Here is a 13,875-nt window from a genome sequence, read left to right on the forward strand (position 1 = left end):
ACCCCACCATGCTCTCTTCTTTTCTGAAAACCTCTACAAATCTTCACCTTCGCCTCCACAAGATAATGATCAGACATCCCTCCAGTTGCACCTCTCAGCACATTAACATCCAAAAGTGTCTCTTTCGCGCGCCTATCGATTAACACGTAATCCAATAACGCTCGGTAGCCATCTCTCCTACTAACATACGTATATTTATGTATATCTCTCTTTTTAAACCAGGTATTCCCGATCATCAGTCCTTTTTCAGCACATAAATCTACAAGCTCTTCACCATTTCCATTTACAACACTGAACACCCCATGAACACCAATTATTCCCTCAACTGCCACATTACTCACCTTTGCATTCAAATCACCCATCACTATAACCTGGTCTCGTGCATCAAAACTACTAACACACTCACTCAGCTGCTCCCAAAAGACTTGTCTCTCATGATCTTTCTTCTCATGCCCAGGTGCATATGCACCAATAATCACCCATCTCTCTCCATCCACTTTCAGTTTTACCCATATCAATCTAGAGTTTACTTTCTTACACTATCACATACTCCCACCACTCCTGTTTCAGTAGTGCTACTCCTTCCCTTGCTCTTGTCCTCTCACTAACCCCTGACTTTACTCCCAAGGCATTCCCAAACCACTCCTCCCCTTTACCCTTGAGCTTCGTTTCACTCAGAGCCAAAACATCCAGGTTCCTTTCCTCAAACATACTACCTATCTCTCCTTTTTTCTCACCTTGGTTACATCCACACACATTTAGACACCCCAATCTGAGCCTACGAGGAGAATGAGCATTCCCCGCATGACTCCTTCTTCTGTTTCCCCTTTTAGAAAGTTAAAATACAAGGAGGGGAGGGTTTCCAGCCCCCCACTCCCGTCCCCTTTAGTCGCCTTTTACGACACGTGAGGAATGCATGGGAAGTATTCTTTCTCCATTTATTCTTGATACATAGATCTCTCTCTCTAAATTATTTTACATGACGTTACTCTGGCAAATTCAATGGCCTCAGGTATATAACATAAAGGTTTGAGATGTGTACAAATTACATTATACATTTATCAACAGCTTTGTATCACATCTTCCTCTTATAGCCATTCCTGAGAGAGAGAGGCTTGACCTTGGCCATCTTCCAGTTTCTATACAATTTTTCTAAGAAACTGATTAAGATATAATGGGAAACTATAACATTTACTGGTAAATAGGGAAGATATCTGTAACACCTTGTCAATGTAGCATCCTCACAAAAATGGATAACTATAACATTTATTTGTAAATAGGGGAGATAACTGTAACACCTTGTCGATGTAGCATCCTCATCATCTAGCAGTTAATTTGTGCTTTATGCTTCAAACATTCTTCTGGCCCAGTGGGCTTTCAGCTGTGTGTGTTAATGGTGAGTACCCATTCAACTATTTTTTTTTTTTTTTTTTTAGTACAGTATTCAATAAATTACATGAGATATTCAACACTTTATTATAAGACAGGCTGTGTTAGATGATTTTGCCCAACTGTAGGCTAATGTAAGTGCTCAGAGAATGTTTAAGGTAAGCTAGGCTAAGGTATGATGTTCAGATGTACAGTATTAAATGTTTTGAATGTATTTTTGCCATACGATAATTTCCACTTATGATAGGTTTATCGGAACTTAACCCCAATATACTTCGGGGTGTACCTGTATAGACTATATCCATGCCAAGGTATGTGTGCTACTTCATGGCATAGGCAACGCCACTCTACTGTGTTGCAAGGCCATTGGTGATTGCATTATTCCATTCTTAGGCCTGGGTAAATTAAAAGATAATGTAAATGGACCATACACATTATTTCAAGAATGATGTAAATCAAATATCTGTGAATTGTGAGGTCCCTGTCTTTTTTCTGTATTTTGATTGTACATCATTACTGCTGTATTACCAACCTGCCACATTATTACTGCTGTATTACCAACCCAGTACATTATTACTTTTGTATTACCAACCTGCTACATTATTACTGCTGTATTACCAACCTACTGAATTCAAAGTTAGCACCACTAAACCCATTAAGTTGAAAATGTCAAAGAATTTGCATTAAGCTTTTGACCATTTTGTCTTAGAATTATAGCTTGGGATAAAGGCAGTTAAGAAAGGTTTCATCAAAGTTTTGGAATTTCTACCTTAAAGAACTGTATCTTGGGACCAAGATGCACAGTTTATTTGTCAGAGAATTCATTGACAAGATTGAGAAAAAAGGTCACGTATGGTGTTACTATACTTATGCTGGTGGAAATCTGTAAATTTTCTTGGTATTTATTTAACTGATGATCCTGATGGTTTGAAATAATGTATTTTAGTTCATAAGGAAAATTATTAATGTCAAGTTTTGATTTGGGTGGAAGACATTCGTTTTCTTTGCCTCTAATTTGATTCTTTATGGATAGCACATCAACTAAAAATTACTATCTATTTTTATGCAGTGTCAGTTCATTAATGTTTTTGTAGCACAGATTTTAGATTTGTTCAATTTTAAATGGATAAAAAAATTTCAGACTCCAAGAGAATGGACAAATCGTATGGTTTCAGTCAAAGAAGACCCCAGAGAGGCTATTACAACATTCAAGATAGATACAGAAGAGATGATAGAAGAGATGATAGAAGCCACCTTCATGGTGAATCTTTACGACCTAGCCAGTCCATCCAAGGAAGCAGCCTTCACCATCATAATCTGCTGGAGGATAGTGTATCTAGAGGTGGCATGGGAAGGTTTAGAGGCAGGGGAAGGGGAAGAAGGGCAGGAAGAAATCATAATTATGGTAATAGAAGAGGAGCTGTAAGTTTGGATTCCCTTAGTGAACATATCACAGATGAGAGAAAGTTAAGGTATTCAGGCAAAAATCAGCACAGGAGAGACCGGGAGTTTCCTATTGGTTATGGTGAACTAGAGAGACTTTTAACTTTACCTGCTGATGCAGTGATCCTAGAATTATTAAGCAAGAAATCTGGTTATCAGCAACTACTTGAACTAGATAAATTGCCAGATGAAAAGTTTAATTGTTTGTTGGAAGTTCTTTCATATTCAACAAGTGCTCAGTCAAACAAGGAAAATATGCATGAGTTGTTCATAAGAACTTGTGAACCTAAGTTCCTAGATAAGTTGTGTAATTATACAATCACAATTAAAAGATTATATCCTGGTAAAGCCGAGAATGTTTTTACTCATGTGTTTGTATTCTTAGAAGCTTATGCAAGTGCATTAACATCACTAGCTATTGACAGATTACCAAATTTGTTAGATTCTTGTATATCATCTATGACTTTGTTGCAACGGGAGGGTTTCATTCCAGAAAGACTGTTGAAGCAGTATGAAGCATTACAGGAAATGCTAACAAAAGCAGCTAAACAATGGGTACAGAAGCAGCTTGATTCTGATAGAAGAAAGCAGAGGAATTACATGTATGAGCTGGAACCACCAGATGACTTCAAAGAACTTTCTGTATTACCAACACCTATGGACTTAAAATCATTTGAGCGTCCATTCCTTCGTAAGAACATTGTACAAGGGAAGTATGAAGATGATGAACATTACCTTGATGTACAGTTTCGTCTTTTGCGTGAAGATTTTATAAGACCTTTAAGAAATGGAATAAAGGATTTCATCAGCAACAATAATTTTAAGTCTAGAAATGTAAGAATATATAGAAATGTTTGGATTTTAGGTTTTGAACTAAAGAATAATAAATTGATTTATAATGTACAACTGGATGTACCAAAGAAATTTAAGTTTGAGAGCTTAAAGTGTATGTTGTATGGCAATCTTTTGTGCTTCAGTAATGACAGCTTCAAAAGTATGCTTCTTGCCTCTGTTGCTGGGCGAGATTCTGAGAGTTTGAAGAAAGGAATCATTCAGGTCTTGTTTGAGACTGATGTTATGTCTTATGATCTGAGTAAAAATTTCGTAATGATCGAGTCAAAGGCTTATTTCATGCCATATAAACATGTGTTAAAGGCTTTGCAGTCCATTTCTGGAGAAACTGTACCTATGTCACCATATGTTATTCATATTCAACCAAATGTTGAACCTCCAAAGTATTTACATGAAGGAGAACAATATGATTTAAGAGTCATTAAGGGCAGAAGGATGATGAAAAACACAGAGGCATATAGCAAGTTCATTCCTCTTCACAGAACTATACAGGAGCCCAGACAAGATCAGTGGGTTCATCTGAAGGATGTGTTTGTTTTAAGGGACCTTATAATATGGCCATCTGAGGATGATCTTGGTCTTGATAATTCTCAACGTAGGGCTCTTCGAAGTGCCATCACACGTCAACTAGCCATAATTCAAGGTCCTCCTGGTACTGGAAAAACTTTTCTAGGTCTCAAGATTGCACAGGTGTTGTTACATAATAGTAAGGTTTGGAAAAATGAAGATAACCCAACTCCAATATTAGTTGTTTGTTATACCAACCATGCACTGGATCAGTTTTTGGAGGGAATGGCCACCTTTACAAGTAACATTGTCAGAGTTGGTTCACGAACTAAGTCTGAAATAATTAGTCGGTTCCAGATAAATTTACTGTCGCAATTTCTTGGTGAAAACCGGATGATTCCTTCAGCTATCCATGTTAGGAACACTGAATTGCAGTTTGAGATAAGTGATTTAGAAAATGAAATTAGGACACTGAAGAACACTTTAGATATGTGCAATAATGCACAAGGAATAATTTCTTTGGATATACTTGTATCTGAAAATATTGTGCCACCACATTTGCAGGTTCAGTTTGAGGTGACTGGAAATCATAAAGAGTTAACAGGGTGGTTGCTTTGCAATATCCAGTCAGAGAATAATGGAGAATATGTTGAGTCATTCCACCCAGTACAACCCATTCCATCTGTTAAACCCAGTATGTCACAAGATATGAGTGAGTTGAAAGATGGTGAAACAGATGAGCATGATATGTGGGAAGATGCAGGTGAAACAGACAAGAATGACATTTGGAAGGATGCAGAAGTGTTACATGATATCGAGGAAAGTAACAGGCTTTTAGAGGATGATGAACGTGATGAGATATGGATTAATCATTTGGACTATGAGACAACATTTGATAGTTTGGAATATGAGATGAATTTAGCAATGACTGCATTTGAAAGAGATAGAAATAATGCAGAAGCTTACTTTATGCACAACATTTGTGCTAGTCAGAGAGAAGCATTAAGGATTGGACTCAGTCTACAAGAATCACCTAACGAGGTATATGCACTTGAAGAGCTACGGAATTTTAACATATGGAGTCTTAACTTTCCAAAGAGATGGTATATGTATAAATACTGGTTGAAAAAACTCAAAGACAAGACTATTAAAAGACTTGTAGTCGCAGAATCTAATTACAACAAGAAAACAGGAGCCCTGGAGGAGGTCCGGAACCAAAAATACTTATATATTATGCGTAGTGCCTCCATTGTGGGTATGACGACAACAGGAGCAGCACAGTACAACAGCCTTATGAAAGACTTAGCTCCAGCCATAGGTAAGACTTATTACATGATAGAAATTGTCATAGAAATTGTCATAGTATATGCTGCTGTGTTAATGAAATGCAGTTATCAATCCATTTTATCTAGTCTCATCCCCTAAGCATTCTTGTGTGTCATTCTTATCACTGATGTGTTATTTTCAGCCACTATTGTATTGAAAACACTTTGTAATTTAACTAATTTTCGCTATTCAGACTTTGTAATTTAACTAATTATCACTATCCTGACTTTGTAATTTGATTAATTATCTCCATCCAGTCCCAGTTATGTTAGATTGAATAGCACAGGGGGACCTCTTTTATCCAGCATTCGGACCTCTAGCAGCTGTCATTAACTACACAGTTTCAGATGGCGGCTAGTATTGGTTCATGCCCTAGAGCTAAATTGCTTCAACAGTTCAAGAGAGATGTGGTTTACATCTGTGACTTCTGGCCTTATGTGTAAATTTTCATTAATGCTTGCTTCAATTTGCCCAGAAGTATGGCATTAAACAAGCATGTGAACAGTCCAATTGTGGGTGGTTTTGTTATAGGTATAAATCATAATCTGCACAATAGGGTCTTTTGAAAATAAGTTAGGAACTTAGAATTTTCAAATGAAAGTCATGAACAATGAGTTTTAAAGGGAGACTATGGTTAACCTTTTTAATTGCAGTTCCATAGAATTTACCCTTCCCATTGTGGGAAAAAAGCAAAATATATAGGGGTTTTCTTTACAGAAGAACCTTTAGCATGTATTATTAAAGAAAATAACCAAAGAAGTAAAGTGCTATACCTTCTTCTGTGTTCTGTCTGTATAATGGGGTCTTTTGAAAATAAGTTAGGAACTTAGAATTTTGATATGAAAGTCATGTACAATGAGTTTTAAAGGGAGACTATGGTTAACCTTTTAATTGTAGTTCCGTAGAATTTACCCTTCCCATTGTGGAGAAAAAGCAAAATATATTCGAGGTTTTCTTTACAGAAAATTTTTGGCATGTATTATTAAAGAAAATAACCAAAAAAATAAAGTGCTATACTTTTGTGTTTGTTTGGGTGTTGAGTAGGTGTGTGGGCTTGGGCTGGTGGCATAGATGTTCTTTATCTATCAAAATACAATGCAATATTTATTTCTTTTCAAGCATTATTTCATTCTCCCAACACCTGATGACTTTACATGGTTTTACTCTGGGTGTGATTTCAACCTTATAACCTTGGCTTTTCTTCACACTTACTTTCAACTTCCTCCTCTTACACATTCTCCCAAATTTAGACACCAACTTTCACAGTTCCTCACTCAAATTTGATCCATGATCTGTGTCAGCAGCAGACAACAGCTGATCCAATGGCCAGGCACCTTTAACCCTTACACATAGCATTCACCTCTCTCTCCACCCCAGCTTTAAACAAATTAGACAGCCATGGTTACATCACATACCCTTGCCAAATACCAGCCTTCATCTGGAACCATTCACTCTCGCTTCTGTCTACTAGCAAACGTGCTTTACCCTCTTGTTAAAAACATATCAGTGCTTCTAGTAGCTTCCTTTTACACCATATACTCTAAAGACCTTCCACAAGGCATCTATATCATCCCTATCATTTGCTTTCTCTGTACCCATAAATGCCACATACAAATCCTTGTTTCTTTAAGTATTTCTCAATACATTCTTTAAAGCTGACACTTGATCCACCCATCCTTTACTATTCTAGAAAACAAATTTTCCTTCCCATTTTTAAGCTATTTGTATGCCTTCACCCTCTTTATCTCCACAATCCCATATGACTTACCAGATGACACTTTCCTCTGTCCCCCTTCCCTTTACATACATTTGCATTATACATGTATTCCACAATTCTTTGGGCACCGCACCAGTCTCCATATATACATTGAAAATCCTAGGTAAGCAGTCAACAATGCAGTCACCCCCATACTTAAGAAATTGATCTACAATACCATCCACTCCAGCTGTTTTACCACATTTCATCTTAGGCGAGAGTTTCACCAAACCACTTTCCATGACTGTCACTTTCCATACCTCCTCAACCCAAAATACTGTACATCACCCACCCTGTCATCAAAAAACATTGAGCAGTCCTTCAGATTATTCAATCCATACATACCGCATGACTACCTGTTACCACTTCCCCATTTGCTTTTTTCACTGATGTTCCTATTTCTTCTCTTATTTTCCTCACAGTATTGATATCCTGCCGAAACATCATCACGTTCTCTGAGGAATTTACTGACACTCACCTAACTCTCTCATTTCCTCTTTTTTAACCCTTGCACCTTCCTCTTGACCTCATGTCACTTTCTCTTGTGCATCTCTCAATCATTTAAACTCCTTACATGTAAGTACTGCCCATACATCTTTCTTTTCTCATTCACTAGAAGCTTTACTTTGTCATCCCACCACTCACTACCCTATCACGCTTGTCTGCTTCCACTTCTGCATGCCACACATTTCAGCGCATTCCAGCACTGCTTTCCTAAATATTTCCCATTCCATACCCACTTCCTTAGCGTATTTACTCTCACTTTTTGCCATTCTGGACTCACTTCCTCAAAGTGTTTCTCCACACAGATCTCTCTTCCAAGCTAACATACTCTCACCACCTTCTTCTCTCACATCATTTCTTCTTTTCCAGAAAAACTACTATTCTTCACCCTCACCTCTACCAAGTAATTAGACATCCCCTTGCTGCCTCAGCACATTTTGTATGTGTCCCCTTTTTTAAACTAGGTATTCCCAATTGCCAGTCCTGTTTCAGGACACTTCCAACTCCATGGTTCCATTTGCTGCCATATCCACTCCCTGGTATCTAAAACACTCTTCAGATTTTTTCAGTTGGAACTCACCCACAGATAACATGTCCATTTGCTATACTAAACCTAAAAACCTAGCTTTTATTCAGTTTAATCTCAGCTAACTCCTATGACACACTCAAACAAACTCCTGCAGTTTCTCTCTTAAATTTGCCACCATTACTTGTCAGCAGCAAACACCGACTTCCCGTGTATTTCCAGCATGTCGTAGAAGGCAACTAAAGGGGTCAGGAGCGAGGGACTGGAATCCCTCCCCTCCTTTTATTTCAGTTTCAAAAAGGGAACTGAAGAACAAGTCAAGCAGGGAGTGCTCATCCTCCTCGAAGGCTCAGACTGGGGTGTCTGTATGTGTGTGGATGTAACTAAGATGAGAAGAAAAGAGAAATAGGTAGTATGTTTGAGGAATGAAACCTTGATGTTCTGGCTCTGAGTAAAATGAACGTCGAGGGTAAGTGGGAAGAATGGTTTGGAAAAGTCTTAGGAGTAAAGTCAGGGGTTTGTGAGAGGACAAGAGCTAAGGAAGGAGTAGCACTACTTCTGAAGCAGGAGTTTTAGGAATGTGGGATAGATTGTAAGAAAGCAAATTCTAGATTGATGTTGGTAAAACTGAAAGTGGATGGAAAGAGATGGGTGGTTGTTGGTGCTTATGCACCTGGTCTTGAGAAGAAAGATCATGAGAGGCAAGTGTTCTGGGATCAGCTGCATGATTGTGTCAGCAGCTTTGATGCAGGAGACTAGGTTTTAGTGATGGGTCATTTAAATGCAAAGGTGAGTAATGTGACAGTAAGGGTATAATTAGAGTACATGGGGTAATCAGTGTTGTGAATGGAAATGGTGAAGAGCTTGTGGATTTGTATCTTGAAAAAAGGACAGGTGATTGGGAATACCAGGTTTGAAAAGAGATATACACAGGAGAGATGGTCAAAGGGCATTACTGGATTACATGTTAATTGATAGGCATGAAAAAGAGACTTTTGGATGTTAATGTTCTGAGAGGGGAAGCTGGAAGAAGGCGAAGGTGAAGATTTGTAGAGGTTTTCAAAAAAGAAGAGAAAATGTTGGAGGGGGGAGAGTGGTGAGAGTAAGTGAGCTTGGAAAGGAGACTTGTGTGAGGAAGTACCAGGAGAGAAATTAAGTGTAGAATGGCAAAAGGTGAGAGCAAATGATGTGAGGGGAGTGAGTGAGGAGTGGGATGTATTTAGGGAAGCAGTGATGGCATGTGCAAAAGATTCATGTGGCATGAGAAAGGTGGGAGGTTGGCAGATTAGAATGGGTAGTGAGTGGTAGGATGAAGTAAAGTTGTTAGTGAAAGAGGAAAGAGAGCGTTTGGACAATTCTTACAAGGAAGGAGTGCAAATGACTCGGAGATGCATAAGAGAAAGTGGCAGCAGGTCATGAGGAAGGTGCAAGGGTTGAAAAAAAGGCAAATGTGAGCTGGGGTGTGAGAGTATCATTGAATTTTAAGGAGAATAAGATGTTTTGGAAGGTGGTAAATAACATGTGTAAAATGAAAGAGCAAATGGGAACATCAGTGAAGGGGGCAAGGGGGAAGGCAATAACAGGTACTGATGAAGTGAGAAGGGGATGGAGTGAGTATTTTGAAAGTTTGTGGAATGTGTTTGATGATAAGAGTGGCAGATATAGGGTGTTTTGGTCAAAATGGTGTGCGAAGTGAAAGGGTCAGGGAGAATGGTTTGGTTAAGAGAGAATAGGTAGTGAAAGCTTTGTGAAAGATGAAATCTGGTAAGGCGGTGGGTATGGATGGTATTGCAGTAGAATTTATTAAGAAAGGGGTGACTGTGTTGTTGATTGGTTGGTAAGGATATTCAAGGTATGTATGCTTGGATAGTGCCACTGTACAAAGGCAAAGGGAAAGGGGATAAAGGCGAGTGTTCAAACTATAGAGACATGAGTTTGTTGAGTATTCTTGGGAAATTGTATGAGAGGGTGGTGATTGAAAGGGTGAAGGCATGTACAGAGCATCAGATTGGGGAAGAGCAGTGTGGTTTCAGAAGTGTTAGAGGATGTGTGTATCAGGTGTTTGCTTTGAAGAATGTGTGTGAAAAATACTTGGAAAAACAAATGATTTGTATGTAACAGTTATGGATCTGGAGAAGGCATATGATAGGGTTGATAGAGATGCTTTGTAGAAGGTCTTAAGAGTATATGGTGTGTTAGGTAAGCTGCTAGAAGCAGTGAAAAGTTTTTATCGAGGATGTATGGCATGTGTATGAGTAGGAAGAGAAGAGAGTGATTGATTCCTAGTGAAGGTTGGTCTGCAGCAGGATTGTTTGATGCCTCCATGGTTGTTTAATATGTTTATTGATGGGGTGGTTATGGAGGTAAATGTATGAGTTATGGAAAGAGGGGTGAGTACGTGCAATCTGTTCTGGAGTAGAGGGCTTGGGAAGTGAGTCAGTTAGTGTTTGCTGATTATAAAGCGGTGGTGGCTGATTCGGGTGAGAAACTGCAGGAGTTGGTGACTGAGTTTGGTAGTGTGTGAAAGATGAAAGTTCAGAGTAAACTTGAGTAAGAGCAAGGTTATTAGGTTCAGTAGGGTAGAGTGACAAGTAAATTGGGATGTGAAACATCTGGGGTGGAGCTATGCTTTGGTGCATTACACATGATAGCTTGAATGTGGCTTTTTTTGTCTTCGTTCCTGGTGCCGCCTTGCTGAAGCAGGGGGGAAGCAATGCTATTTCCTGTGGGATGGGGTAGCGCCAGGAATAGATGAAGGCAAGCAAGTATGAATATGTACATGTGTATACATGTATATGTCTGTGTATGTATATGTATATGCTGATATGTGTATGTATATATGTGTATATGATTGGATAGGCCATTCTTCGTCTGTTTCCTGTTGCTACCGTGCTGATGCGGGAAATGGTGATCAAGTATAATGAAAATAGATTTATGTATATTATTATTATTAGGTTATTAGGTTCAGTAGGGTTGAGGGACAAGTTAATTGGTATGTAAGTTTGAATGGAGAAAAACTGGAGGAAGTAAAGTGTTTAAGATATCTGGGATTGGACTTAGCAGCAAAGGGAACCATGGAAGTGGAAGTGTCACAGGGTGGGGGAGGGGGTGAAGGTTTTGGAAGTGATGAAGGATGTGTGGAAGGAGAGAACATTATCTCGGAGAGCAAAAATGCATATGTTTGAAGGAATAGTAGTTCCAACAATGTTATATGGTTGCAAGACATGGGCTATAGATAGGATTACACAGAGGAGGGTGGATGTGTTAGAAATACAATATTTGAGGACGATATGTTGTGTGAGGTGGTTTGATTGAGTAAATAATGAAAGGGTAAGAGATGTATGTGGTAATAAAAAGAGTGTGGTTGAAAGAGCAGAAGAGGGTGTGTTGAAATGGTTTGGACATATGGAGTGAATGAGTGAGGAAAGATTTTCAAAGAAGATAAATGTGTCAGAGGTGGAAGGAACAAGGAGAAGCAGGAGACCAAGTTGAAGGAGGAAGGATGGAGTGAAAAAAATTTTGAGCAATTGGGGCCTGAACATACAGGAGAGTGAAAGGCATGCAAGGAATAGAGTGAATTGGAATGATGTGGTAAACTGAGGTCGATGTGCTGTCAGTGTACTGAACCAGGGCATGTGAAATGTCTGGGGTAAACCATGGAAAGGTCTTTGGGGCCTGGTTATGGATAGGGAGCTGTAGTTTTGCTGATGACACGTGACAGCTAGAGGTTGAGTATGAATGAATGTAGCCTTTTTTGTCTGTTTTCCTGGTGCTGCCTCGCTGAAGCGAGGGGTATCAATGCTGTTTCCTAGGGGGCAGGTTAGTGCCAGGAATGGATGAAAGCAAGCATGAATATGTACAAGTGTATTTATGTATATGTCTTTATTCTTGTACTTTGTCGCTGTCTCCCGCATTAGCGAGGGAGTGCAAGGAAACCTCCTTGTATTTTATGTCTTTATCTTTGTATGTATATGTATGTTTATGTGTATATGCTGATATGTATGTGTATTTATATGTTGATGTATGGGCATTAATGTATATATTTGTGTATATCTCCCCTATCCCTAGGGAGAGGGGAGAAAGAATACTTCCCACTCATTCCCCATATGTCGTAGAAGGAGACTAAAGGGGATGGGAGTGGGGGGCTAGATAACTTCCCCTCCATGTATTTTAACTTTCTAAAAAGGGAAACAGAAGAAGGAGTCATGTGGGGAGTGCTCATCCTCCTCGAAGGCTCAGATTGGGGTGTCTAAATTTGTGTGAATGTAACCATGATGAGAAAAAAGGAGAGATAGGTAGTATGTTTGAGGAAAGGAACCTGGATGTTTTGGCAATGAGTGAAACGAAGCTCAAGGGTAAAGGGGAAGAGAGTTTTGGGAATGTTTTGGGAGTAAGGTCAGGGGTTGGTGAGAGGACAAGAGCAAAGGAGGGAGTAGCACCACTCCTGAAAGACGAGTGGTAGTAGTATGTGATAGAGTGTAAGAAAGTAAACTCTAGATTGATATGGGTAAAACTGAAAGAGGATGGAGAGAAATGGGTGATTATTGGTGCCCGTGTACCTAGGCATGAGAAGAAAGATCATGATAGGCAAGTGTTCTGGGAGCAGCTGAGTGAGTGTGTTAGTAATTTTGATGCACGAGACCTGGTTATAGTGATGGGTGATGTGAATGCAAAGATGATTAATGTGGCAGTTGAGGGAATAATTGGTGTACATGGGGTGTTCAGTGCTGTGAATGGAAATGGTGAAAAGCTTGTAGATTTGTGTTCTGAAAAAGGACTGGTGATTGGGAATATTATTATTATTATTATCATTATTTTGCTTTGTCGCTGTCTCCCGCGTTTGCGAGGTAGCGCAAGGAAACAGACGAAAGAAATGGCCCAACCCACCCCCATACACATGTATATACATACACGTCCACACACGCAAATATACATACCCATACATCTCAATGTACACATATATATACACACAGACACATACATATATACACATGCACACAATTCACACTGTCTGCCTATTATTCATTCCCATCGCCACCTCGCCACACATGGAATAACATCCCCCTCCCCCCTCATGTGTGCGAGGTAGCACTAGGAAAAGACAACAAAGGCCCCATTCGTTCACACTCAGTCTCTAGCTGTCATGCAATAATGCCCAAAACCACAGCTCCCTTTCCATATCCAGGCCCCACGGAACTTTCCATGGTTTACCCCAGATGCTTCACATGCCCTGATTCAATCCATTGACAGCACGTCGACCCCGGTATACCACATCGATCCAATTCACTCTATTCCTTGCCCTCCTTTCACCCTCCTACATGTTCAGGCCCCTATCACTCAAAATCTTTTTCACTCCATCTTTCCACCTCCAATTTGATCTCCCACTTCTCCTTGTTCCCTCCACCTCCGACACATATATCCTCTTGGTCAATCTTTCCTCACTCATTCTCTCCATGTGGCCAAACCATTTCAAAACACCCTCTTCTGCTCTCTCAACCACGCTCTTTTTATTTCCACACATCTCTCATACCCTTACATTACTTACTCAATCAAACCACCTCACACCACATAT

The 13,875-nt window shown here is 39.4% G+C and overlaps 1 protein-coding gene across 5 annotated transcripts in view; it reads left to right on the plus strand.

Moving 5' to 3' along the window:
* LOC139750241 (NFX1-type zinc finger-containing protein 1) overlaps nucleotides 1-13,875 on the plus strand; it is a 612,387-nt gene that overhangs the window by 488,296 nt on the left and 110,216 nt on the right. For all 5 annotated transcript variants that reach the window (XM_071664746.1, XM_071664749.1, XM_071664750.1 and 2 more), the window contains one exon: nucleotides 2,531-5,509. In XM_071664746.1, the coding sequence (XP_071520847.1) occupies nucleotides 2,531-5,509 (2,979 nt within the window). The remainder of the gene's footprint in view (nucleotides 1-2,530; nucleotides 5,510-13,875) is intronic.

This window comes from Panulirus ornatus, chromosome 9 (assembly GCF_036320965.1).
Source record: "Panulirus ornatus isolate Po-2019 chromosome 9, ASM3632096v1, whole genome shotgun sequence".
Taxonomy (NCBI): Eukaryota; Metazoa; Arthropoda; class Malacostraca; order Decapoda; family Palinuridae; genus Panulirus; species Panulirus ornatus.